At 39.2% G+C, this 27,831-nt stretch overlaps 1 protein-coding gene across 2 annotated transcripts in view; it reads left to right on the forward strand.

Annotated features, from left to right (window-relative positions):
• Nucleotides 1-27,831, forward strand: part of c12.2 (von Willebrand factor A domain-containing protein c12.2) — a 590,945-nt gene that overhangs the window by 291,114 nt on the left and 272,000 nt on the right. For both annotated transcript variants that reach the window (XM_070085296.1, XM_070085297.1), the window contains exon 8: nucleotides 712-902. In XM_070085296.1, the coding sequence (XP_069941397.1) occupies nucleotides 712-902 (191 nt within the window). The remainder of the gene's footprint in view (nucleotides 1-711; nucleotides 903-27,831) is intronic.

Genomic DNA, 27,831 nt, shown 5'->3' on the forward strand with positions numbered 1-27,831 from the left:
CATAGATGTATTCTCTCATATCTAGGCTTCAAAGCCGTAGAATTACGGGACGGACCCTCAAAGAGTTAAAGGGTTAAAATATATGTGAGATTTTCCATTCAAAATTAAAATACAAACAGTGGTAAGAGCACATGCCATTAATGGGGTCCCATAAGGATTAGTACTTTCCTTAAAAAATATATTTATTTGAAGGAATAAGAAACTATGAGGGCAGACAGGAAAGTCATTGTTTCCATTATTTTTTCTTGACAAAAATATATTGTAGCCATATTTAATATTTTTCTTTGGTCACTTCCACAAGTATAACCAAAAAGCAATATTCAGTTTGGCTACATGGTATTTTGTCAAGAAAATTAATGGGCACAAAAACTGAACTGCCCTCATATATGAACATGTTAATATGACGCAGAAATCCTTTGGGAATTAAGTAATAAAAATATCTACAAGACTTGTTAAATTCAAGACAGGTTACCTACTCATAGGTACTGGAGTTAAAATACAGAAATTGTAGCATTATAGTCTGTATTACTGTTAGTGTGCAAAAGGTTGAGCATTGTATACTCTAGGAGGTTGCTGGACCCAACCAAACATAGGACGGACTTTCTGTAATGGGTGCAAAAACTGTTAAATTATAATAGAGTAAAATTAGTCATACATGTATATTATTTGTTATTGTATGAAGCAACCTTAAGATTTTTTGTTTGTTATCAGGTGGGAGACTGCAGTTCTCCAGTAGAACAGCTGATCACACTTGCATCTCAGCTCTCAGTTTCCACTGACCCAGCCTTGCAGTCATTAGCTGAATCACTCTCTTTAAGGCAGATCATCAGGATAGCAAAGTGTTTTAAAGCTTATCCATCATTTGATCTGCACACTGCAGTGTATAAGGCCTGCCTAGCAAGGTAAGGCTTAACTTTGACAACAACTAATTTATTGTAAATAAATTTTACTTTCGTTTTTTTCTTTTTTCGGGTCACCTGCCTCGGTGAGAGATGGCCGGTGCATTAACAGCAGTTCAGTTGCTTCACAATAAATTAATTTTTTACATATGATTTTGAGATCAGTGTTGATATGCATCTTTGTATATTGTTAAGTAGTTAAATATCTAATGATGTACCCTTGTGTCCTAAACCAAGATTGATAAGCACATGTTTTATTGATAAAATCCTCAATTCTTCATGTTGTATTGATTACCATCCACATTCTATGAAAGATGATTCATAACAAATTCACTTAAAATTTAGTAATCAAAGTGAGACACCAACCAGTATTTACTGTGTAAGAACATTTCATGTGTACTAATTATAATTATAACAGTGGAGTGCCATAATTACTTTGTGGACTACCTCACACCCCCTCCTCCTCCTTTTCTCCTAATACTCCAAGCTGCCAAAACTTTGTGGACTTTGAAAAAGCCTGGCAACATGACTATTATGAACACAGGTGTAGTCTAGTGGCCTGTACACCTAGTTGTAACAGGATAGCTAAATTAGAAATGAGGAACAAGAAAAAGGCAGCAGAGAGTAAATACTTATACAGTGGTACCTCTGGATACGGACAGCTCAAAACTCGAACAATTATGTAAGTGCTTTTGTAAGAGTATTTTTGGGGGTTTGAAATGGATTAATTCCTTATGGGAACAAATTTGTTCGGTATTGGCACTCGAAGAGCCTTCTTGAACAAAATAAATTCATATCCCAAGGTACCGCTGTATTTCCTTCACCAAACATCAAGCATGTACAGGTATGCACAGAAAGGCAGTTTTACCTTTCAGTACATACCTCCAAGTACTTACCTCCAAGTCCAGTCAAAGACTGGACTTGGAGGTAAGTCTGCCATTGTTGATTCACAAGTGTACCATATCGCTTCATAACTTTGGTGGGCTTCCGTGTCATTGGCTGGTTGAACCAAGGTGCTAGCATAACGAGGGTGCCCCTACCCATTATACCCTTAGCATTTGGTTTGCTGGTTGGGAGGGCATGCCTATTCGGGTGTGTGACATATGCTGAATAAAATGCAGCATAATCTTAGCATGCCACTATGCCCATGCACTCTGCCCCATGCCCACATTATAGAAGCCCACACTTATGGAAATCCATGTTCATCAAAGAACTGCATGAAACCCCTTAAACATGCCTCAAGTATACTATGGAGAGAGCATGGACGCGGGTGTCATCCCACATTTGCTCAACACAATGGATATAGCCCTTCTCCATAAAAATGGCAGCAAAATAATAGCAAAGAATTATAGACCAGTAGCACTAACATCCCACATTATAAAAATCTTTGAAAGACTTCTAAGAGGCATGATTGCCAACCACTTGGATTCACAACAGTTCCACAATCCAGGTTAACATGGGTTTAGAACAAGTTGCTCCTCCCTCTTACAACTACTGGAAAGCTATGACATGATCTTGGATGCCTTCAACAATTGCAATCATGGTGTGATAGCGCACAAAATATGTGATAAAGGAATTACTGGAATAGTGGGCAGATGGATCTTCTACTTTCTAACCAATGAGTAATGTGAAAAACTCTGTTCCACAAGGCACAGTACTTGCCCCATCCTGTTCCTCATTTTCATATCGGAGAGACAGAGATGTAAATCATAGCACTATGTTTTCTTTTGCGGACAATATTACAATAGTGTGCAAATTTGGACAAGAGTAAATATTGTTATTATCTCGTATGTTTTAGTCTGTGACTTAATTAACCTTTGACTGTTTTGGCCATATATATATACAGTGTATATGTCTTACAAGCCATTGTTGCCGATGTATTAATATGCGTAAATTCTAGAGGCTTCAAATCAAGCAGGAAAAAGCTGGTAGGCCCATATGTGAGAGAATGGGTCTCCATGGTCAGTGTGCGCACTATAAAAAAAACTGAGGAGCCAGTGGTGCATTGTGGGAATGCCATTTCAGTAGTCCTTGTTCAGCATGTCTAGTGATTCCCTGGTGAATCTGGGCCTCTTCTCTTCCCAAGTGATCACTCTAACACAGATGGAAGTGTCAGTGAAGATGACTTTCATGGTTTTGAGGAGTTTGTGACCTAAAGCAATGCCCAGTAAACCAGAAGAAAGAAAGAAAGGGGAAGAAGTTGATATCCTTGGGGTGAAATTTGACTCCAAACTGACCATGAAGAACCACGTTGTAAATCTTGCAAACAAGACAGCCAGGAAACTTACAGCACTTCGCCGCATCTCGCATCTGCTTGATAGTAGGGGTTGCAAGATTTTGTATGAGGCACAAGTATGCTCACACCTTGAATATGCTCCACTTTCTTGGTTTTCCTGCCCCCCCCTCTCATCTGCGACTGCTTGACAGAGTAGAGAACAGAGCAAGACATCTCATCTTTCGCCTGGACCAATCCTGGATAGATCTGTCATTTCAGCAGAGCCTTCAACACAGAAGGGATGCAAGTGGCCTTATTGTTATGTACAAGGCCAGTATTGTCAAAGTACCACACTTGGATCCACTTCGAGGACAGCATGAAGCAAGCTTCTATACCACAAGGTGGGCAGAAAGCAGCAACTTCACTCTGGCTGTACCCTTCTCCAGAACATCACTTCATCTGAGATCATTTATCCCCAGGATGACTCGAGTATGGAACACATTCATACAGCATTATGATGTCAATGAGATAAAGTCAGTTGATCAATTGAAAATGCTGGTCCACAGATGGTTCCAACTTCATCCTGTTCCCTACTTGTATGTCTCATCACAATAAAAATGCTTTCAAATGAGCTGATGTAGGTAACAGCTCTTAGTTTGTCAATAAAGCTAGGGATCCTTAACCTAACTTCATCAAACTCTGTGAAAAAAAAAAACGAGAAAGAAAAAGAAAGAGAAAGAGAAATAGAAAGAAAGAGAAAGAAGGAGAAAGAATTAGAAATAAAGAGAAAAAGAAAAAGAAGGAGAAAGGAGAAAGAAAAAAAGATAATTAGATAAGGAAGTATGGTGAGGAAGGAAGCATCGGACCCCATTGTGTTGACAGGGGATAGGGGGAGTGAGTAATGGTATATGTCATTTTGACAGCTGGTAGACCCTGACTCAGCACATTTAGAAGTCTTCCCCCCACACACACACTCGCACTCACACTCTTTAGCCTGGTGGCTAAAGCTCCCGCTTCACACACGGAGGGCCCGGGTTCGATTCCCAGCGGGTGGAAACATTTCGACACGTTTCCTTACACCTGTTGTCCTGTTCACCTAGCAGCAAATAGGTACCTGGGTGTTAGTTGACTGGTGTGGGTCGCATCCTGGGGGACAAGATTAAGGACCCCAATGGAAATAAGTTAGACAGTCCTCGATGACGCACTGACTTTCTTGGGTTATCCTGGGTGGCTAACCCTCCGGGGTTAAAAATCCGAACGAAATCTTATCTTATCTTATCTTATCACTAACTCATTCCCTGAAGATAATAGCAGTTTTATGAAAGTGTCCAGTGACTATATATGTGTATATATATTATAGAAACCAGAAGGAAGAAAGGAAGGAAAGAATGAAGAAAGAAAGGTAGGTAGGTAGGTAGGCAGGCAGAATAAACAATGCAGACATTCCTGGCACTAAAATAACATTTTCTCTGTTGTAATAAAGTTGGTAGAATTACCGACAATATGTAAAGTAAACGGACACAAGTGCAACTAATGTGACATTTATTGTGGCAACGTTTTGCTCTCCAGGAGCTTTATCAAGCCATTACTAATGGCTTGATAAAGCTCCTGGAGAGCGAAACGTTGCCACAATAAATGTCACATTAGTTGCACTTGTGTCCTTTTACTTTACATTTTCTCTGTTCATTAGTCACGGCTACAGGCCCCTCTTATATTACTCTTGCTTACCATTTGGAATTTTTATTGACAAAAAAATAGACGATTTACTGTTATGCAGACTACTGCATTATTGTAATAACTGTGTAAATAATGTCAACCCATTCTTGACTCCGTATTGGTCGGTGACGTCATTTGTTTACTCCTGAGCTTCGCTAAAGAATAGAACATTTTCGCTACTGTGAGCGCAATTTCAAGGTACTTTTCATCATGAAAGCAATCAAAATCATATCTATTTCTGTAATATATCTTTCATTCTATCAAATGAGACCGAAAAAATGAGAATATAACCATAAAAACATACAAAAATATACCGCTAAGCAGCCGCTAATGGCTGAGAAGTGAACTCCGCTATTTATGGTCTGATTCCTTTCATTTTTGGTCTACATTAAGAAGTATCTTTCCATCATACATTGCCCAAGTTTGAATAAGATAACCCAACAAACAACTGAGAAAATAATAATATAATAATAATAATAATAATATCTTTATTTACTATACGTACATGTACAAGGTATACAGGCCTAGCTGACATCAGTGACATACTACTGTATAGAAAGCCGCTTGTTATGCTGAGTATTTCAAGAAAATTAGGTCAGTGTCCCAGGATAACACCCAGGTACCCATTTACTGATGGGTAAACATAGACAACAGGTGTAAAGAAACACGCCTAATGTTTCTACCCTGGCTGGGAATCGAATATTTACCAAGAATCATATATGGCTAACCCAAGCCAGGTACTAAAAATAAGCCATGTTGACTTTTTTGGGTTATCCTAGGTTCTCTACACATATGCTGCTATGTGTCATACTCTATATAGAGAAAATAACTTTTGTTTCAGGTTTATGGTGCAGTACGAGTGTATATGACAGTTAGCCCTGTGGTATACTCCATTTTCTCTAATATAAGACCCCAAGACAGGGATAGGAGAATGGTATTTGTATGCCATATTCTCTTCATACCTCCGTCGAACTGCTCGGTATTATGCCGAATATTATTCCTTCTGGAGTATTTAACATGTTTTATGTTATTTATATAGTTTATTATGTCATACTAGATCAAATGTGATAGGCAAATAAGCTGTAGTGTTGATATTAGCGTAATAATAAAGCATATTCTCCTGCTTCATGAGACTGAGCTCATGGCAACCGACAGCGGCTTCAAAACCACCTTATCTTTAATGGATAATGCACTGTGTAGGCGCTTTACATAATGAGAAGCATTTCTTTTATTCATTAGAACCACGGCTAGGGCTAAAAATAAGCAGGTTAAAACAATAAATGGAGAAAAAGAAATTGGAATGACTTATGCAGCAAGTAACACCACCAAACAGTACTAGCAGGTTGGTGTGGTGACCCTGGAAATTTGAAATTATGCTAGCCAAAATTAGTGCCGAATAACTGAAGGAACTGAATAACTGATTGCCGGATTTGTGATGGCGGACCTGTACCTAATACTAGTGTCAGAATAAAGATTGATTATAAAGTGACAAGAACTACTATAAATTGTGATTATCAGAACATAAAAATTACATAAAACAATATGAAAAATAGAAAAAAAGGAATATCAGCAACACTTCTGCAAGCGGCAGGACTCGCTGTTGCTGTCAAGTGAGCATCCAGTGCCAACTTCTGGGCCTCATATCTCGGTAAATACTGACCCTAAAAAAAAAATTTTTATCCTATAACACTTAGAAAAATGTGCTCTTTTTTCAATAAAAAAAAACGATTTTTTTATTTTTCAAAATATTCGGGGGGGTGCTGCGCAAGTGAACATATATACAGTGGAACCTCGACCAATGATGGCATCGATTAACGATAAATCCGACTAGCGATACATTTTAATGCAAAAATTTTGCCTCGGCTAGCACTAAAAAACTCGACCAACACTATTCATTCAGTCTGAGACGCGTCCACTTCTGGCCAGTGTTTACAAGCCAGCCAGCCACCACGGTCACTTCCAAGCATACAATCGGAACATTTCATATTATCACAGCCTTTTTAGTGATTGCACCTGCAAAATAAGTTACCATGGGCCCCAAGAAAGCTTCTAGTGCCAACCCTACAGCAAAAAGGGTGAGAATTACTATGGATATGAAGAAAGAGATCATTGCTAAGTATGAAAGTGGAGTGCGTGTCTCCGAGCTGGCCAGGTTGTACACAAAACCCCAATCAACCATCGCTACTATTGTGGCCAAGAAAACGGCAATCAAGGAAGCTGTTCTTGCCAAAGGTGCAACTATGTTTTCGAAACTGAGATCGCAAGTACTCGAAGATGTTGAGAGACTGTTATTGGTGTGGATAAATGAAAAACAGATAGCAGGAGATAGCATCTCTCAAGCGATCATATGTGAAAAGGCTAGGAAGTTGCATGACAATTTAATTAAAAAAATGCCAGCAACTAGTGGTGATGTGAGTGAATTTAAGGCCAACAAAGGTTGGTTTGAGAGATTTAAAGGGAAGGGAAGTAACCCCGGAAAAGGACTTGCCACCTCAAGTCCTAATGGAAGGGGATTCCCCTTCTAAACACTAAGACCATCAACACTCTCCCCTCCTCCCATCCCATCAATCATCACCAGATCTTCAATAAAGGTAAGTGTCATGTAATTGTGCATGTCTTCTTCAGTTTGTGTGTATTAAAATTAATATTTCATGTGGTAAAAACAATTTTTTTTTCATACTTTGGGGTGTCCTACACGGATTAATTTGATTTCCATTATTTCTTATGGGGAAAACTAACTTGACTAACGATAATTTTGACTAACGATGAGCTCTCAGGAATGGATTAATAGCATTAGTCGAGGGTCCACTGTATACGTTTGGAGTGTTTAAGGGTTAAATCAATTACATCATATCATTCTGTGTATTTTTAAAATAAACATTAATTTTCCAAACAAATGTCATATTTCATCATTTTCCCAATTAATATGCACACTGCTGTAGAATCTGTATGAGAGTGTCATCCATTGTGGACACGGTAAATCTCCAAGCATTTATAAACAAGTTTTCCAATGGGCTGCGGAAAACCATACAATGTTCAATGAGGACAAATTTCATTTACTCCGTTATAGAAAACTTGAGGAAATAATATCTAGAGCAGAGTATACTACAAACTCTAACCACACAGTAGAGGAAAAAAATGTGATAAATGTCAGAGTATCTCGCTTTCGAGGATCACAACAGTGTCACTATCACATCTGCAAGGAATGAACCCACAGCATGCGATATTTTTCCCTATATTTACTCTGTGTTAAATGATAAATACAGTGTGTTCAAAGAAAATATACAGCAATTTTTTATTCTTGTTTGTGAAAGTGTTAATAGCTCATGTGTTAAGCGACAGTCTACTGTACATCCGTTCTATAGTGTGGAGACCGGAACTGAGCTGCGTAATCTAAGTGAGGCATTACTAATGATGTACAGTTATATAGCTGTAGTATAACTTCTGGACTCCTTTACTTATACCTTATGATATAAATCCAAGTAATCTGTTAATCTTATTATGCATGCTGAGGGCACTGCTTTCTTGGCTTCAGTTTTTTGCTTACCATGACTCCATAGTCTTTTTCATATACGTAATGTGTATGAGCAAAATTCTGTATTATTTAGTTTATAAGTACCAGGGTTATTTACATTCCAGAGTAGAGTGGAACCTCGGCTTATGAGTGCCCCACCATACGAGTTTTTCAGGATACGAGCAGTCGCTCGGTTGATTTTTTTGTTTCTGGATACAAGCAAAAATTCAGGATGCGAGCTTTCCCCCTCAAGGGAGGTTCCTTGATGCTGGTGAGGGGCTCTTAATCAAGGAGATTGTATCTGTGCTCCAGTTCCCTAAATTAAACCTGAATGCCTTCCATCCCCTCCCTCCCACAGGCACTGTATAATCCTATGGGTTTAGCACTTCCCCATTATAACAATACAGTGGACCCCCAGATAACCATCAGCTCCCAACTCGACCAGTTATGTAAGTTTATTTTTGTAAGTGCTTTTGTAGGTGTATTTTTAGGGGTCTGAAATGGACTAATCTAATTCACAATATTTCTTATGGGAACAAATTCGGTCTATAACGGCACCCAAACAGACTTCTGGATTGAAATAATATCGTTATGCGGGGGTCCACTGTAATAATATAATATATTAATAATATAATACAGCCTCTCCTCACTTACCGACGTGCTCATTTACCGACAACTCAGAGTTACAACGGGCTCCCCGATGAGTCAGTATTATATTCCGTATGAGAACTTGGGTCATGGAAACGGGCAGCGCAGTGTCTCAGCATCAAGCATTTCAATCTCCTTCTGACAGCCACTCAGTACACTAGCTTTTAAAGTCTCCAAGACTACTTATTTGTACAAATTTGTACTTGGTTGTGCACCCCATAGTACAAGATAGAAGTGCAGCAGCACTTGGAAGAGGAAAGAGAGGAAAATGGAAGTACAAAAGAAGTTCACAGCAAATGGGGTTGGCTGATCTGTTCATCTGTGTTTACATTCTTAGTCTCTCGGGGCAGCTTAATTAACCCTTTGACTGTTTCTGACGTATTTATACGCACAAATTCTAGCGGCTTCAAATCAAGCGCCAAAGGCCTGGTAGGCCTACATGGGAGAGAATGGGTCTCAGTGGTCGGTGTGCACCCTGTGAAAAAAATCTTGGACCCAGCGGTGCATTGTGGGAACGCCATGTTGTTAGTCCATTTTCACCATGCCTCTCGGTAAGAAGTTCCTCACTCCTTGGCGGATTGGAGGTCTTTTGTTCCCAAGTGATAGCTCTAACAGCGATGAAAATGTCAGTGACAGTGAATTCCAGGGTTTTGAAGTGAGTGTTACCGAAAAAAGTGCCCAGGATAACGTAATTAGTGACGAAAACCCAGATGACCCACAACCTTCGACCTCTGGTGCTGTGCCGGCTTGTTCACATTCACGTTCGCCTGTACCAGGACGAAAGAGGAAACTATTTGGTCGTGTACAACACCCAGATGATAGCAGTGATAGTGATAGTGATAGTGATAGTGATTTCAAGGTCATTGAAAGCAGTTCTAGTGACAGTGAGAGTGAATATTCCCCAGTGAAGCGGCAGTATGTACGACGTAGCATGCGGTCTGGTAGTCTTTCATATGTTGTTCCAAGGGAAGGAGAAACTCTGGGAGCACATCCCGTGGCCCTACACCACGACCTGATAGTGAAGATGACGATATTGTAACGATGGGTATGAATGGTGACAGTGAGGGAGGAGGCAGTGGTGGTGATAGTGAGGGTGGCACGGCCCATGTGGCACCATCACCTGGCCACACTACTACCCACGCGGCTGACTCAGCAGAACAACCAGCCTCACCCTACCCCACACTCCCACAACCTGCACCACCACAACCTGCACAACCACAACCACGGTACAATATCCAGACCCAACCAGCAGACCGCATCTGGGATTGGCAGGACGGTGACGAGTTTGTTCCCAGTCCCCATGACTTTGATGAAACACAAAGTGGAATAAAGCCATCTTGTCCACTTGGGAACAATGCCAGTGAACTGGACTGCTTTGAGTTATTCTTCGATGAACCCCTGATGGACATCATTGTCAGGGAAACAAACACATACTGTGATTACACCATGGCAAATACAATTCTCTCACCAAAATCACGGCTACACAAGTGGAAGGAGACAACTGTGGCAGAGATGTACCTGTTTTTTGCCACAATAATGCTTATGCCACATGTGTATAAGCACACTGTCACCACATACTGGACAACAGATCGCCTGATTTCAACTCCAGGTTTTAGTGACATTATAGGTGTCAATCGTTTCCTGATACTGTTACGTATGTTACACTTTTCAGACAAAACCAGGCCTGACAGAAGCGACAGGTTATATAAGATAAGAAATGTGTTTATGTACCTGAAACAAAAGTGCTGCATGTATTTTTATCCCTTCAGGAAACTTGTTATTGATGAGTCCTTGATTTTATTCAAAGGAAGACTCTCATTCAAGCAGTATATACCAAGCAAGAGGAAACGCTTTGGTATAAAGCTATTTGTACTGTGTGATTGCAGAAGTGGTCTTGTTTTAGATATTATTGTGTACACTGGCAGTACAGTAATACTTTGAGAGATACCATGAAGTTATTGGGTATCTCTGGTGATGTGGTTCGAACAATGATGGAACCATATCTTGGTAAGGGGCATATGTTATTTACTGATAACTGGTACACAAGCCCCTTACTCAGTGATTTCTTGCGAGTGAACTTGACAGACGTGTGTGGCACAGTGCGTGGTAATCGCAAACATATGCCAAGGTTCGACGCTGGCACTCGCAGAGGTGAGGTGCAAGCCTTTGCTGCCAATGACATCATGGCATTTCGGTGGCATGACAAACGTGATGTCACATTGTTGACATCAGTTCACAGAAACGAAATGGTACCCAGTGGCAGGGACAACAGAGAGACCAATGAACCCATTCTAAAGCCTGCAGCTGTCATGGACTACAACCTCAATATGCGCTTAGTGGACAAATGTGACATGCAGATTGGGTTTGCAGACTGTGTACGCAAGAGTTATAAGTGGTATATCAAACTTTTTTTCCATCTTGTTGATATCTCTATGCTAAATGCTTATAACATATACAAGTTGAAGACCAACAAAACACCAAAATATGGTGAATTTTGCCTGTCAGTAATCAGACAAATAATTGCAAAGTACCAAGGAGCGACTCCTGCAATAGACCAGCGCCCACAGACGTCATCTCGTATGAGGCCTGGTGATCACTACCCCATACAACTGCCTCCTACTACTGCCAAGAAAAATGCTCAGAAGAGGTGTTATGTATGTATGCATACCACAAAACGCCCATAAACACGCAGAGACACTCATTTTATGTGTGAGGAGTGTGAAGTGCCCCTCTGCATATACCCATGTTTCAAAGAGTTCCACAAGCTGCAGCAGTTCTAGGAACGTGTTTAGTGACTGTACATATGTATATATATTATGGAACAATAGTAATAAACATTGTTTTGTATTGTTTGTTTGTGTAAACAAAGTATATACACAAACTAATAGTGATAAAGTTTGTTCTGTTATTGTGTTGTAAATAATGAGTGTATATTTGAACAATGCACCTTACATTGGTCTCACAGGCCACATAAGTTACCTGGAAAAGAAAAATATTGAAAAATGCAAGAAACCTTTGAATTAGAGTAAATAAAAGAATACCGGGTGGGCGGCAGTCGCTGCTGTTGCCGTACGCACGTCAATTTCTGCAAATTTTGCGGCTCTATATCTCGGTAAGTACTGATGGCAAAATTTTTTTTTTAGGCTTAAAACACTAGTAAAAATATTCCTAACATTTTCATAAGAAAAAATCATTTTTGTTTTTTTCGAATATTTGGCGACATAGAATGACAGTTTCAGAGAGGGCCCTGAAACAGTCAAAGGGTTAAGAAATGATTAAACTCAGTGAACAAGATATGTCGATGGTGATGATAATAATAATAAAATGTAATTAATTGCTCTGGGGCACTTTAAATGTCATATGTATTTCATATAGGTTTGGTAGCTGACATTTAAAGAACTCCAGAGTGATTGTTATTATTACATGAAATAAATCTTTATCTTACACAATACACAAATAACCCGCACATCGAAGAGAGGAGCTTATGACGACTTTTCGGTCTGACTTGAACTATTTACAAAGTCACACTGAGTTGAATCATATCTTAATTAAGCTGCCATGAGAAACACAATATAAACACACAGACAAACACACCAGCTAATCCCTTTACTGTTAACTTCTTTTGTACTTCTTCCATTTTCCTCTTGTTTTTTACCTCTTCCAAGTGTTGTTGCACTTACAACTCTGTCTTGTACTATAGGGTACACAATAGATATGCAGCAGCACTTGGAAGAGGTAAAACAAGAGGAATATTGAAGAAGTACAAAAGAAGTACACAGTCAAGGGGTTAGCTGGTGTGTTTGTCTGTGTGTTGACATTTTGTCTCTCGTGGCAGCTTAAGAAATTATTAAACTCAGTGAACAAGGTATGTCAATGGCAATAATAATAATAAACTTTTCCACATAACCAGTCACAGTAGGAGTCCCACAGGGAAGTGTCCTAGGACCGCTCCTCGTTCCTGTCTACATCAGTGACCTACTGAATGCATCACAGCTACTGAAACCCATATTATTTGCAGTTGATACTACATACGTCTTCTCACACCCAAACCCAGCCATACTCGCCAACACTGTCAATGCTGGATTGCAGAAAATATCTACCTGGATGATGAATAAACTTACCCTAAATACTGACAAAACCTATTTCATTCAGTTTGGAATCAGAGCTGCAATTGTTCCACTTAACACTAAATGGATCACCCATCACAAGACTCACAGAGGGAAAATTCCTAGGAATCCACCTAGACAGTAGCCTCAGATTCCAGACACATATACAACAAATTTCCAAGAAAATCTTTAAGACAGTAGGCATACTATCAAAGATACAGTACTATGTTCTGCAATCATCTCTCCTTGCACTGTATCATTCACTCATCTACCCTTATCTCACATATGGAATTTGTGCATGGGGGTCAACAATATCAAATCACCTAAGGTCTCTAATAACCCAGCAAAAGGCTGCAATTAGAATGATAACAAATTCCCACTTGCGACAGCATACTCCACCTCTATTCAAAAGTCTAAATTTGCTTACCATAAAGAACATCCACACTTATCCATGTGCCTATTACATACATAGAACAATACACGCAAACATAAACCCTCCACTCAAACTTCTCCTCACCAACCTTAACCAGACACACGACCATAACACAAGACACAGATCTCTTTTTTTCTTTTTTGATGTACCCCTTGTCCATATCTCACTGTGTAAAAACTCTATGCGCATAAAGGGCCCTAAAATCTGGAATTCATTACCAGGCCTGTAAATCAATTTAAGACTCTTCTAAAAAACCACTTACTCGCCCAGAACTAAATAATCAACACTCAATATTTAACATTACCAATAATTCTCCTAATTACTTAAATCTTAAAAATTCAAGACAACATATAGCAAATTGATCATTTTTTGATATACTATGTAATATGAGAAATTTGTACAACTTTAATGCTTCACTTTTGATATGTTCAAATTTCATTGTTTCAAATATTCAGTTGTACTTCATATCGTAAATTGTTTACTGTAATTTTTAACACTGAGCCTTTCATTGCTTGTTAATTTTATTTATTTATTTATTTATTTATTTATTTAAAAATTTGTGCACACATACAGAGGTACAAAAAATACAGAAAAGAGCAGTATGCCAAAGCCACTTATACTATGCATAGCATTACGGGCTGGCTTAAAATTAACTTAAGATTTTAAGTTAATTTTAAGCCTGCCCATAATGCCCTGCGTACAAGGGGCTTTTGGCATGTACACCCAACTACTATAATTCATTGTACAACTGTGTATCATGTCCAAATAAAATACATATAATAATCACTCTGCGATGCTTTAAATGTCATATGTACATTTCGTATTGGTTTGTTAGCTGACATTTAAAGCACTCCAGAGCGATTGTTATTATTAATTATTATTATTACATTCTCTGTGTCTCGTGGCGGCTTAATAAATTATTAAACTCAGTGAACAAAGTATGTGGATGGTAATAATAATAATAATAATAATAATACAGTGGACCCCCGCTTAATGATCACCTCCTAATGTGACCAATTATGTAAGTGTATTTATATAAGTGCATTTGTACGTGTATGTTTGGGGGTCTGAAATGGACAAATCTACTTCACAATATTCCTTATGGGAACAAATTCGGTCAGTACTGGCACCTGAACATACTTCTGGAATGAAAAAATATCGTTAATCAGGGGTCCACTGTAATATTATTACTAACATGTTCACTGAGTTTAATCATTCAGGTTCTCCCACTAGTCTATTTTATGCCATACAAGAACTTGGGCGATGGAAACAGGCAGCGCAGCGTCTCAGCATCAAGCATCTCAGTCTCCTTTATACAGCCACTCAGTACATTACCTTTCACAGTCTCCAAGACTACATATTTGTACAATTTTGCACTTTATTGTGCATCCCATAGGACAAGATGTTGGCGAAAAGGAAGATCTTGAGGTGAAAATGAAGATTATAAATGAGTATGAAGCTGGTAAGAAAGTGCAAGTGATAGCCAATGACTTGAAACTGGCACATTCTATCATTTCCACTATCTTGAAAGATAAAGATAGTGAAAGAGGCAGTGAAAGCGCCGACAGGATTTCAAGTGAAAGAGGCAGTGAAAGCGCCGACAGGATTTCAAGCCATAATAACTAGGCAGTGGAAGCATGATAAAGATGCCCAAATTAATAAAAGCTGACATATATGGAGAGGTATTGGAGGGTGTGCTGAGCTGTATGAGAGAGAGGGAGAAGGCACGAGCAGTGTCTCTCAGTAACTCATGCTTCACCATGACATACAAACATGTAAGCTCATGGCACTATAAAATATTGTATAATTATACTATTACTATCAATAACGGTTATCTACTTATCATATTTATTCCAGAATAATATTAGGTATAACATAAATAACATAGAAGCATGATAAAGATGCCCAAATTAATAAAAACTGACATTATATAGAGAGGTATTGAAGGGTGGAGGGCAGGAGGGATTAAAAAAAAAGTGACCATGACCATTACAGAAAACATTATGTGCCTGAAGGGTAACTATAGAGGATCACTCTTACCCTATACAAAGACTGAAAAAAGTGCAATTTTCTCAAAAAAAAAAAATTCCCAAGTAATCAGCTATGCACATGTTTCCTGGAATATCGTGGAAGTAAGTCATTGGCCTATTTTATGTTTTATTACCATTAATAATAAACAGATTGAAAGGAATTTCCCAGCAAACATAAAACAGTCACAGAGTACAGTTTTATACCAAAGCGTTTCCTCTTGCTCGGTATATACTGCTTGAATGACAGCCTACCTTTGAACAAGATCAAAGACTCGTCAATTACAAGATTCTTGAATGGATAAAAGTACATGCTGAACTTTTGTTTGAGATACATAAAAACATTTCTAATCTTGTATAACCTGTCACTTCTGTCAGGCCTGGTTTTGTCAGAGAAGTGCAACATACGTAACAGTAAGATAAGCCTGTTCACTGGGATGATTTCACTGAAGACTGGGGTAGAAATTAGCCAATCTGTGAACCAGTATGCTTTTATATTATGCTTATAGACATGAGGCATAAGCATTATTGTTGCAAAAAGCAAATAATATATTTCTGCAACAGTCGTCTCTTTCCACCGGTGTAGTCTTGACTGTGGTGATATGATCGTATTTACCATGGTGTACTCAAAATACTTGTTACTTTTCCTGACAATAGTTTCCATCAATGGCTGGTCAAAGAATTCCAGTTCATTTGCAGTGTTTCCAAGTTGGTAGAATTCCACTTTCAGAGTCATCAAAGTGGTGGGGCTTGGGAACAAAATTGGGATTTTGCTGCCATTCCCAGGTACGGTTTGCTGGTGGATACTGGACATCATAGGCTGGTTGTGCGGGTAGTTGTGGTTTTGGTGGGCTCGTGGCTGACGCTCCGCTTTGTCCTTGAACTATGGAGTCAGCAGCGTGGGTCCCAGCCTGGGCTGGTGAGTCACGCATGGCCGTGGCACTACCATCACCACTACCATCACCAATACTACCATCTACTGATGCCTGTGGTCTATCCATGCCAAGTGTAGCCACATCATCCTCACTATCACTCTCTATACCTGGTGTAGGGCCATGGGATGTACTCCGGGATGTACTCTGGGATGTACTCCGTCCCCTGGGCACGTCATAGGGTACATTACCCGAGCGCATGTGGCGGCGTACATACCGACGCTTCACTGGTGAATATGTTTCCTCACTATCACTACTCGAATGATTGTCAAGAGCAATAAAATCACAATCCATGTCACTATCATCATCATTACTGAAGTCGGAGGCCTGGCCACGCGAAAATAATACTTTTCTCTTGCATCGAGATACAACCCACCGTGACTGACGAGTGCCCACACCAGAGGTAGAAGGTTGAGGATCGTCAGGGTTTTCTGCACTATTATCGATATCCTGGTCATTCCTTTCAGTCACTAACTGATCAAAGCCAAAGAATTCATCTTCATTTCCACTTCCATCACTGTCAGAACTATCAGATAGGAACAGGAGAGTCCCAAATTTCCTTGGAGTGAGAGCTGCCTTGCGATGAGGCATGGTGAACAAGGGTAACTGAGCCGGTGTTCCCACAATGCTATGCGGGCGCCTAGATTTTTTGTTTATGGCGCACACCCACCACGCAGACCCGTTCTCTCACATGTAGGCCTATGAGCACTTTTGCGCTAAATTTGACGGCGCTAGAATTTTGGCATAGATCTACAGTTTGGACACTCAACGTGAAGCCATAGATCTACGGGACGGACCCTGAAAGGGTTAATGTAGGGCGAGAGGTGAGTAGTGTTTATTTGTTGGAAGTCAGTGTTGGCAGTGGTAGATGTAGGTACATGTATGTAGCCCTCTGGGCTACACTGCACAGCCATATTATTTCACTACACAGTCATATTATTACCATCGACATGCCACGTTCACTGAGTTTAATCGTTTCTAGCAACTACCTTTGGATGCCATCATAAACATAGGGAGAAGTAATGAATAATTCATGCCGAGAACTGACTGGGCCAGATGCCAGATTCACTGTTTTCTCTAATGCTGAATCAGAGAAAATGTAATGTTTACCCTCCACCCTCCTTCCTCCTCTTTGATTTGCAACTCACCACTCAATAGCACATAAACATTGCTTGTTTATATGCTATATAAAGTGTTTCTTATATAATTTTGAAGAAAATATCATAGATGGTTTAATGAAAATGTCTATATTAACCTAAAATAAGACATTTAACCCTTTCAGGGTCAGGAGGCCCTCTGCTAAACTTGTTCTCAGGGTCAGAAATTTTAAAAAAAAAACAAAACAAAAAAAATTTTTTCTAATGAAATAATAAAGAATCTTTTCCCGATCATAATGACACCAGAAGTATGAAATTTGATGGAAAACTTACAGAATTATGCTCTCACAAAGTTAGCAGTCTCGAGGATGTTTAAGCATCGGCGATTTCGCACACTTTGAGCCCAATTTTCAGCCAATTCCAATGTACCAGTCAACAAAAATCATAACTATTTCGCTAGAACTCCATTTTTTTCTATCGAAAGAGTACAAGAAACCACCCATTTACCAATTTCAACTATCCAATAAAGTGGTCTGAAATTGGCAATTTTTCCCAGTTTCACACAAATTTCAAAAGATGCCAATTTCCAAATAGGGTCCAGAATAAACAAGACAGACATTCCTTTCACTAAAATAACATTTCCTCTGTTCATTAGTCATGTCCCCAGGCCTCTGTTACATTTCTTTTGCTTTCCACTTTGAATTTTTATTCTCACAAAAGTTTTAATGAATTTTTTAATTTTTATTCTCACAAAAGATTTACTGTTATGCAGACTGCTGCATTAGTGTAGAAATGGTGTAGAAATGGTATAAATAATACCAGTGCACTTGTGAAAGAATATTAGACTCACCAGTTGACATGTATTGGACACATGGCTTGATTTATTTACTTTTGAACTTTGGCAAAAATCAAACATTTCTGCTACTTTGAGCTCAATTTCAAGGTACTTTTCATTGTGAAACCAATAAAAGTCATCTCAATTTCCATAATGTGTCTTCCATTCTGTAAAATGAGACTAGGAAAACTAGAATACAACCATAAACAGCATACGAAAATACAGTGCAAAGTCGATATTTTACACCAAAAACACGGTTGGAGTTTTTTTTTTTTTCTCATTATGCACTGTGTGCTGCAGGATTTTTTTTATACTGTGCACACTGACCACATAGACCCATTCTTTCATATGTAGGCCCACCAGCTTTCTCTCGCTACATTTGAAGGCACTAGAATTTATACGTACTAGTACGGCACCAACCCTGAAAGGGTTAATGTGCCCAAGAGTGATTATTATTAAACATACATCGCATATAAACATTATATGTTTTTATATACAGTGGAACCTCAAATTTTGAACTTGAGCCATTCCAGGAGCTAGTTCTAAAGTCAAAATGTTCGAAAGTCGAACCAATATTTCCCATAAGAAATAATGGAAATACAATTAATCCGTTCCAGAAACTGAAAATATTCACAAAAAATACATTTTATAGAGATTGCATTATAGTTTTATATACACACAACAAACATGCATAGTACAGTTAGTAATAAATTTAAATAAACATATAAAATAACATTTTTACCTAACTTTATTGAAGATTGGTGATGGCATCTGGAAGATAGGGAGGAGGAGAGAGGGAGTTGGGGTTATTGTTTGGAAGGAGAATCCCCCTCCATAAGGACTTCAGGTATCAGAGCCCCCTCTGGGGTTACTTCCCTCTTTTGTCTTTTATTGCCACTAGGACCAGCTTGTCATTGGACCCTTATCTCACAAAATAACTGTCCACAGTCCTCTATTTCTGGTACCTCTTTAACATTTCCCTGAAGTGGGACATGGTTCTGTCACTGAACTTGTTGCAGAGATGGCTTGTTTCAGCTTGGTCAGGGTGATACTTTTCAACAAAAGTTTGTAACTTATTCCACTTTGTACACATGTCCTTAATCACTGAAGAAGGCACCTCATCCACTCCCTCTTCCTCCTCCTCTGAAGCAAGTTCCTGAGCTGTGGTCTGATGCTCTTCCAGCTCTTCAGTGGTTAGCTCTTCCCTGTGGTCGTGCACCAACTCTTCTACATCCTCTCCACTCACCTCCAGCCCCAGGGTGTTCCCCAATGCCACAATAGAGTCTACAGCAGGCAGAGGGTCAGCAGGGTCAGGGTCAGCATCAGCATCAGCCTCAAACCCTTCAAAAATCCCTCTTTTGGACATAATCTGGCCACAATTGTCTCCAAGCAGAATACAAAGTCCTGGAAGTCAGTCCCTCCCAAGCCTTACCTATAAGGCTTATGGAGTTGTAGATGTTGAAGTGATTCCTCCAGAACTCTCTTAGGGTCAACTTAGTGTCTGTGGTCACTTCAAAGCACTTTTCAAACACTGCTTTTGTGTAAAGTTTTTTGAAGTTAGAAATGACCTGCTGGTCCATGGGCTGGAGGAGATGAGTGGTGTTAGGAGGCAAGAACTTTACTGTGATGAAACTGTAGTCCCTAGTCACTAGGTCTACCAAGTTTGGAGGATGTGCAGGAGCATTGTCCATTAACAGGAGGAACTTGAGTGGCAAATTATTTTCTAGGAGGTATTTTCTCACACTGAGGCCAAACACTTCATGGACTCACTCTTTGAAAATTTGTCTTGTGACCTATGCCTTATTATTTGCTTTCCACAAAACACATAACTTGTTCTTAATGACATTGTTTTTCTTAAACACACAGATTTTCTGAGGAATACACAAGTAAAGGCTTCACTTTAAAATCACCACTAGTGTTAGCACAGAACAAAAGAGTTAGCCTGTCTTTCATAGGCTTGTGTCCTGGGAGTACCTTTTCTTCCTGAGTAATGTAGGTCCTCCTTGGCATTTTCTTCCAAAACAGGCCTGTTTCGTCACAATTGAACACTTGTTGGGGTTTGAATTTTTCAGTGTCTACGTACCCCTTAAACTCCTGTACAAACTTCTCAGCTGCCCGTTTGTCTGACCTGGCTGCCTCACCATGCCTTTCAACATTGTGTATGCCACTATGCTTCTTAAATCTGTCAAACCAGCCTCTGCTGGCCTTAAATTTACTATCAGCACTGGTTCCAGGAGTTTTCTTTACCAGATCGGCATGCAACTTCCTTGCCTTTTCACAAATAATTATCTCTGAAACAATATCACCTGTCATCTCTTTATCCTTGATCAACACCAGCAACAACTTCTCAACCTGATCGACTGTCTGTGGTCTACTTTTGGTTAGCATATCAACACCTTTTGCAACATCAGCTTCCTTGATTTGTTCTTTCTTTGCCAGGATAGAAGTGATGGTTACTTGTTTTTCCCATACATCCTGGCAAGCTCGACAATTCTCACACCACTCATATTTTTGTATTATTTCCTTCTTCACATCTATGGTGTTTCTCACTTTCATTACTACAGGGGTACCAATAGCAAGTTTCTTTGGGTTCATGGTAGCTTATTTCACAGTCGCACAAGCACTAAACAATGAATTAATAGTGAAATGTTTGAATGAGTGCACAGGTTAGTGTTCACTTAAGCATCAACAAAGCCAGACTGGCTCACGACGCCTGCACAGGGGTGTGGATAGAGCGGGCTGGCGGACAGGTCCGGTACCCGGCAGTTTGATAATCAGGACAAAATTGGTTTGAAAAAAGTGTTCTAAACTCGAAAAGTTCGATACTCAATACATTTGAAATTCGGGGTTCCACTGTATTATGTAACGTGTTTCTTATAAATTTTGAAGAAAATATCATAGATGGATTAATGAAAATGTCCATATTAACCTAAAATAAGACATTTAACCCTTTGACTGTCGCGGCCGTATATATACGTTTGCGAGGTACCGTGTTTGACGTATCTGGTGATATCTGGTGAGAGTTCCGGGGGTCAACGCCCCCGCGGCCCGGTCTGTGACCAGGCCTCCTTAGGTCAGTGTCCCAGGATGCGACCCACACCAGTCGACTAACACCCAGGTACCCATTTTACTGATGGGGAACATAGACAACAGGTGGAAAGAAACACGTCCAATGTTTCTACTCTGGCTGGGAATCGAACCCAGGCCCTCACCGTGTGAAGCGAGAGCGTTAACCACCAGGCCACCAGAGCCCCATAAATTCTAGCGGCTTCAAATCAGGCAGGAGAAAGCTAGTAGGCCCACATGTGAGAGAATGGGTCTGAGTGGTCAGTGTGCACCACATAAAAAAAATCCTGGAGCACGCAGTGTATAATGAGAAAAAAAAAACTCCGACCGTTTTTTTTAATTAAAATGCCGACTTTGTGGTCTATTTTCGTATAGTATTTGTGGTTGTATTCTCGTTTTCTTGGTCTCATTTGATAGAATGGAAACTATATTATAGAAATGGAGGTGATTTTGATTAATTTTACTATAAAAAGAACCTGGAAATGGAGCACAAAGTACAGGAAATGTTTGATTTTTGCCGATGTTCAAAAGTGAACAAATGATGTCATTGTCCAATAAATGTCCAAATAGCCATTCTAATACGCAGTCATGAATGGGTTGATGTAATTTTTACAATTATTACAGTATTGCAGTAGTCTGCATAACAGTAAATCTTCTATTTTTTGTTTGAATAAAATTTCAAAATAAAAAGCAAGAGTAATATCACAGGGACCTGGAGACATGACTGATGAACAAAGAAAATGTTATTTTAGAGCCAGGAATGTCTGCATTGTTCATTCTGGACCTTATTTTGAAATTGTCATATTTTTTAATTTTCGTGAAATTGGCCAAATTGCAAATTTCTGACCATGTTATTGGGTAGTTGAAATCGGTAAATGGGCAGTTTCTTGTACTCAATCGATAGAAAAAATAGAGTTCTGAAGAAATAGTTATGAGTTTCGTTGACTGGAATAACGGAATTAGCCGAAAATAGGGCTCAAAGTGGGCGAAATTGCCGATTTTTAAATATCGCCGAAGTCGCTAACTTCGCGAGAGCGTAATTCCGTCAGTTTTCCATCAAATTTCGTTTTTTTGGTGTCTTTACAATCGGGAAAAGATTCTCTATCATTTCATAAGAAAAAATAATTTTTTTTTTTTTCGAATATTTTGCGACACCAGAAGCAACTTCAGGATTTGGCCCTTCGACAGTCAAAGGGTTAATGTGCCCAAAAGTGATTATTATTACGCGTCCAATACGGCCAATTTCTGAGTTGCCAGCTGAAATCCAGGATAGAATTTCGGCCAAAAAAAGCAGCCGAGATCCGATTTGGCCAATATTCGCACTAGCCGATATCCAGGGGTCCACTGTATATCATATTAGATGAATTGTGATGGATAAATAAGCCGTAGATTTGTTATTAGTGTCATATTGAAGTACATAGTACAGTGGTACCTCGAGTTTCGAACAGCTCCCAACTCAAACAATTATGTAAGTGTATTTTTGTAAGTGCTTTTGTAGGTGTATTTTTGGGGGTCTGAAATGGACTAATCTAATTTACGTTATGCCTTATGGGAACAAATTTGATCAGTATCAGTACTCGAACAGCCTTCTGGAACAAAAAAAGTTTGTAATGAGGTACCACTGTATTTTGTCTTGTCTCATATGTAATGACATACAGTGGTCCCTCATTTTTCGTAATTAATCCATTCCTGGAGCCATTACTATAAACGAAATTTACGATTTACGAATCAATTTTCCCCATAAGAAATAATGTAAATACAATTAATCCGTTCCTGACACCCAGAAGTATTAAAACAAAAAAATTTTTTACATGAAATATACATGTAGTACATAAACAATACAGTGGGAAACGATGAGTGAAACATTAACAGCATAACACTTACCTTTATTGGAGATTCTTCTTAGTGTATGGGAGACTGGAGAAGGAGAGAGAGTGAATTGTTTATAGTTTGGAAGGGGAATCCCCTTCCAGCAACACCTCAGGTACCAATTGCTTTTCTGGGGTTGCTTGTCTTCTCTGTTTCTTAATGCCACTAGGACCACCTTGAGAGTCACTGGAGTCCTGTCTCACAAAATAACTGTGGAGAGAGCTCTGTTTCTGGCGTCTCTTTAACACTTCCCTAAAATGGCCCAAGACTTTGTCACTGTACATGTTGCCAACCTGGCTTGCAACAACCTTGTTAGGGTGATGTTTCTCCATGAAGCTTTCCATCTTACCCCACATAGTAAAAATCTCTTTAACCCTTTGACTGTCGCAACCCCCAATCCTGAGGTGTCTCCTGGTGTCGCAAAATTTAAAAAAAAAAAATTATTTTTTCTTAGGAAATGATAATCTTTTCCCGATTGTAATGACACCAAAAAAACGAAATTTGATGGAAAACTGACGGGATTATGCTCTCGCGAAGTTAGCGACCTCGGCGCTGTTTACAAATCGGCGATATCGCCCACTTTGAGCCCTATTTTCGGCTAATTCCATTGTTCCAGTCGCCCAAACTCATAGCTATTTCTTTAGAACTCCATTTTTTCTATCGATTGAGTACAAGAAACTGCCCATTTACTGATTTCAACTACCTAATAATGTGGTCAGAAATTTGCAATTTGGCCAATTTCACGAAAACTAAAAAATATGACAATTTCAAAATAAGGTCCAGAATGAACAATGCAGACATTCCTGTCTCTAAAATAACACATTCTTTGCTCATCAGTCATGTCTCCAGGCCCCTTTGATATTACTCTTGCTTTCTATTTTGAATTTTTATTCAAACAAAAAATAGAAGACTTACTATTATGCAGACTACTGCAATACTGTAATAATTGTATAAATAACATCAACCCATTCATGACTGCATATTAGAATGGCTAGTTGGACATTCATTGGACAATGGCATCATTTGTTTACTTTTGAACATTTTCAAAAATCAAACATTTCCCCTACTTTGAGCTCCATTTCTAGGTTCTTTTTATAGTAAAATCAGTCAAAATCACCTCTATTTGTATAATATGTTTTCCATTCTATCAAATGAGACCAAGAAAACGAGAATACAACCATAAATACTATACGAAAATAGACCACAAAGTCTGCATTTTAATTAAAAAAAACGGTCGGAGTTTTTTTTTTTCTCATTATGCACTGCGTGCTCCAGGATTTTTTTTATATGGTGCACACTGACCACACAGACCCATTCTCTCACATGTGGGCCTACCAGCTTTCTCCTGCTTGATTTGAAGCCGCTAGAATTTATGAGTATATATACGTCAAACACGGTACCTCGTAAGACGTATATATACAGCCGCGACAGTCAAAGGGTTAATTTCTGAAGAAGGCACCTTCTTCCATCTCTCTTCCTCCTCCTCTGCAGCAAGATTCTGAGCTGCGATGTGTTGCTCTTCCTGCTGAAGCTCTTGCAGCTCCTCAGTGGTGAGCTCTTCATTGTGGTCTTCCACCAATTCTTCCACATCCTCCAAACTCACATCCAACCCCATGGAACTCCCCAGTGCCACAATTGATTTTACAACTGACATAGGCTCATCAGAGTCAGTCCCAAACCCTTCAAAATCCTTCTTGTCGATACAATCTGGCCACAATTTTCTCCAGGCAGAGTTCAAAGTCCTGGTAGTCACTCCCTCCCAAGCCATACCAATAAGGGTTATGCAATGGAAGATGCTGAAGTGTTCTCTCCAAAATTCCCTTAGGGTCAAGTGAGTGTCTGTGGTCACAATCAAGCACCTGTGAAACATTGCTTTTGTGTAGAGTTTTTTAAAGTTTGCAATAACCTGCTGGTCCATGGGCTGGAGGAGAGGAGTGGTATTCGGAGGCATCAACTTTACTGTGATGAACCCAAACTCCTCGAAAATTAGGTCATCCAAGTTTGGAGGATGAGCAGGTGCATTGTCCATTACTAGCAGGCACTTGAGATCCAATTTCTTTTCCAGGAGATACTCCTTCACACTAGGGCCAAACACTTCATTGAGCCACTCAACGAAAATTTCCCTCGTGACCCATGCCTTACTATTAGATTTCCAAAACACACACAATTTACTCTTCATAACATTGTTTTTCCTGAACACTCAGGGATTTTCTGAATGGTACACTAGTAATGGCTTCACTTTGAAATCCCCACTAGCATTAGCACAGAACATTAGCGTCAGCCTGTCTTTCACGGGCTTGTGTCCTGGCATTGCCTTTTCCTCTTGTGTAATGAAGGTCCTCTTTGGCATTTTCTTCCAAAAGAGGCCTGTTTCATCACAATTGAACACTTGTTCATGTTTCAGTCCTTCAGCCTCTATGTACTCCTGGAATTCATGCACATATTTTTCAGCCGCCTTGTGGTCCGAACTGGCAGCCTCACCATGCCTTACCACACTGTGTATGCCAGTACGGTTCTTGAATCTCTCAAACCAGCCTTTGCTGGCCTTAAATTCACCCACATCACCACTATTTGCAGGCAATTTCTTTACCGAATCTTCATGCAACTGCGTAGCCTTTTCACAAATAATCGAAGTCATAAGAGTATCTCCTGCTAATTGTTTCTCATTTATCCACACCAATAATAACTTCTCAACCTCTTCGAGTACTGGTGATCTCATTTTTGTCAGCATAGTTACCCCGTTTGCAACAATAGCATCCTTGATTTCCTTTTTCTTGGCCACTATGGAACATAAGGTTGTGTAGGGTTTCTTATATATCCTGGACAGTTCGGCCACACTTGTACCACTTTCATATTGTTCAATGATGGTTTTCTTAAATTCAATCATATTTCTCACCTTCTTTACCACAGGCTTGGCACTAGGAGCTTTCTTTGGAGCCATGGTAGCTTATTTAGTACTTGCAAGCACTAAAATAAATGGAATATTATGAAATATTTCGCTGGAGCACATGAGGGGACCTTCGCTCACTGGTAAACAATGCCAGACTGGCTGCCGCCCTGGCTCACGCCGTGGGTACGCGTCCCAGACGAACTACGACTCGCGAGTCAACCTATGAAAAGCGAGTCCATGTTTATATGAAAATACCCCTATGATTGGCGAAATTTACGATTGCCGGGAACTACGAAAGGCGGGGGACCACTGTATTTTATTCATTCTAGAGTATATGTCAGGTTTCTATGTTATTTCTATTGTTTATTATGTCATATTAGATGAATTGTGAAAGATAAATAAGCCGTAGAGTTGATGTTATCATTATATTGAAGTGTATTTTGTCCTGCCTCCAGAGCAGGAATTCTGCTGTAACAGATTAATGGCATTTCAGTTAATTTAAATGAGGAAAATTGACTCAACATACGAGCAGATTAGGATATAAGCAAGGTCATGGAATGGATTAAACTCGTAAGCTGATGTTCCATTGTATTAGGACTTTGCACTTATCCACATTGAACTGCATCAGCTGGTTTTTGGACCATGATATTAGCTTGTTCAAATCTTCTTGAAGTTCAGTTGTATCTTCCTCTGAATCTGTTATTTGATCTTTTTTTTGGGTCAGAAAATTTACTCGTGTCACTATTCTTGCCAAGGTCATTTATGTAAATTATGAATTACAAAGGCCCCAAAATGGATCATTGTAGAATGCCACTTGTAACTGCTCCCCATTCTGATTTTATCGTATTTATGCAGATTTTGCCACGTATTTGTCAGCCATGCTTCTAGCCATGAGAGAATATTTTATGTATAGCATGTGTAGTGAACTTTTTTTTTTTTTTAGTATTTTGTGTAGAACACTTATCAAGAGCCTTAGAGAAATCCAGGTAAACCATATCTTACTCTCTACCATGGTCCACTATTGAAAATGCTTTACTAAGGACTATCAACAAATTTGTCAGGTATGATCTGTCCCTTGTGAATCCTTGTTGATACTCATTATTTAACCCATGCTCATCAAGTTGAATTCTGATCTTATCTGCTAATATGGTTTCTAATAATTTTCCCATTATTGATATCAGGCTTATTGGGCTTTAATTTAAGGGAAGGGACTTCTGACAGGTTATATACGTAGGAATCATATTTGCTATCTTCCACATATCATGCGAGAGTTGAATTTAGCATGGGTTACTTGATATACTGCGGTGTTTTTCAATTTATTTTTTTCTTGTACTGGAGGGCCCCACTTATATGGCAGGTTAGCTTCCAGGCTCCCACCATAAAGCAAGCGAAAATCACCATAAAGCAAATCACCTTTTTTTTTTTTTACTTTTAAATGCAAATAAATACCTGATAACATGTATACACTATCATATATTGAGTTAGCAATAGAACTAGGCATAAAAACAATAAAGCAAAATGCACATACAGTACAATCATTACTTACCTTAAAATATTTGTAGTCTTAACCCTTTCAGGGTCGAC

This window comes from Cherax quadricarinatus, chromosome 15, assembly GCF_038502225.1.
Source record: "Cherax quadricarinatus isolate ZL_2023a chromosome 15, ASM3850222v1, whole genome shotgun sequence".
NCBI lineage: Eukaryota > Metazoa > Arthropoda > Malacostraca > Decapoda > Parastacidae > Cherax > Cherax quadricarinatus.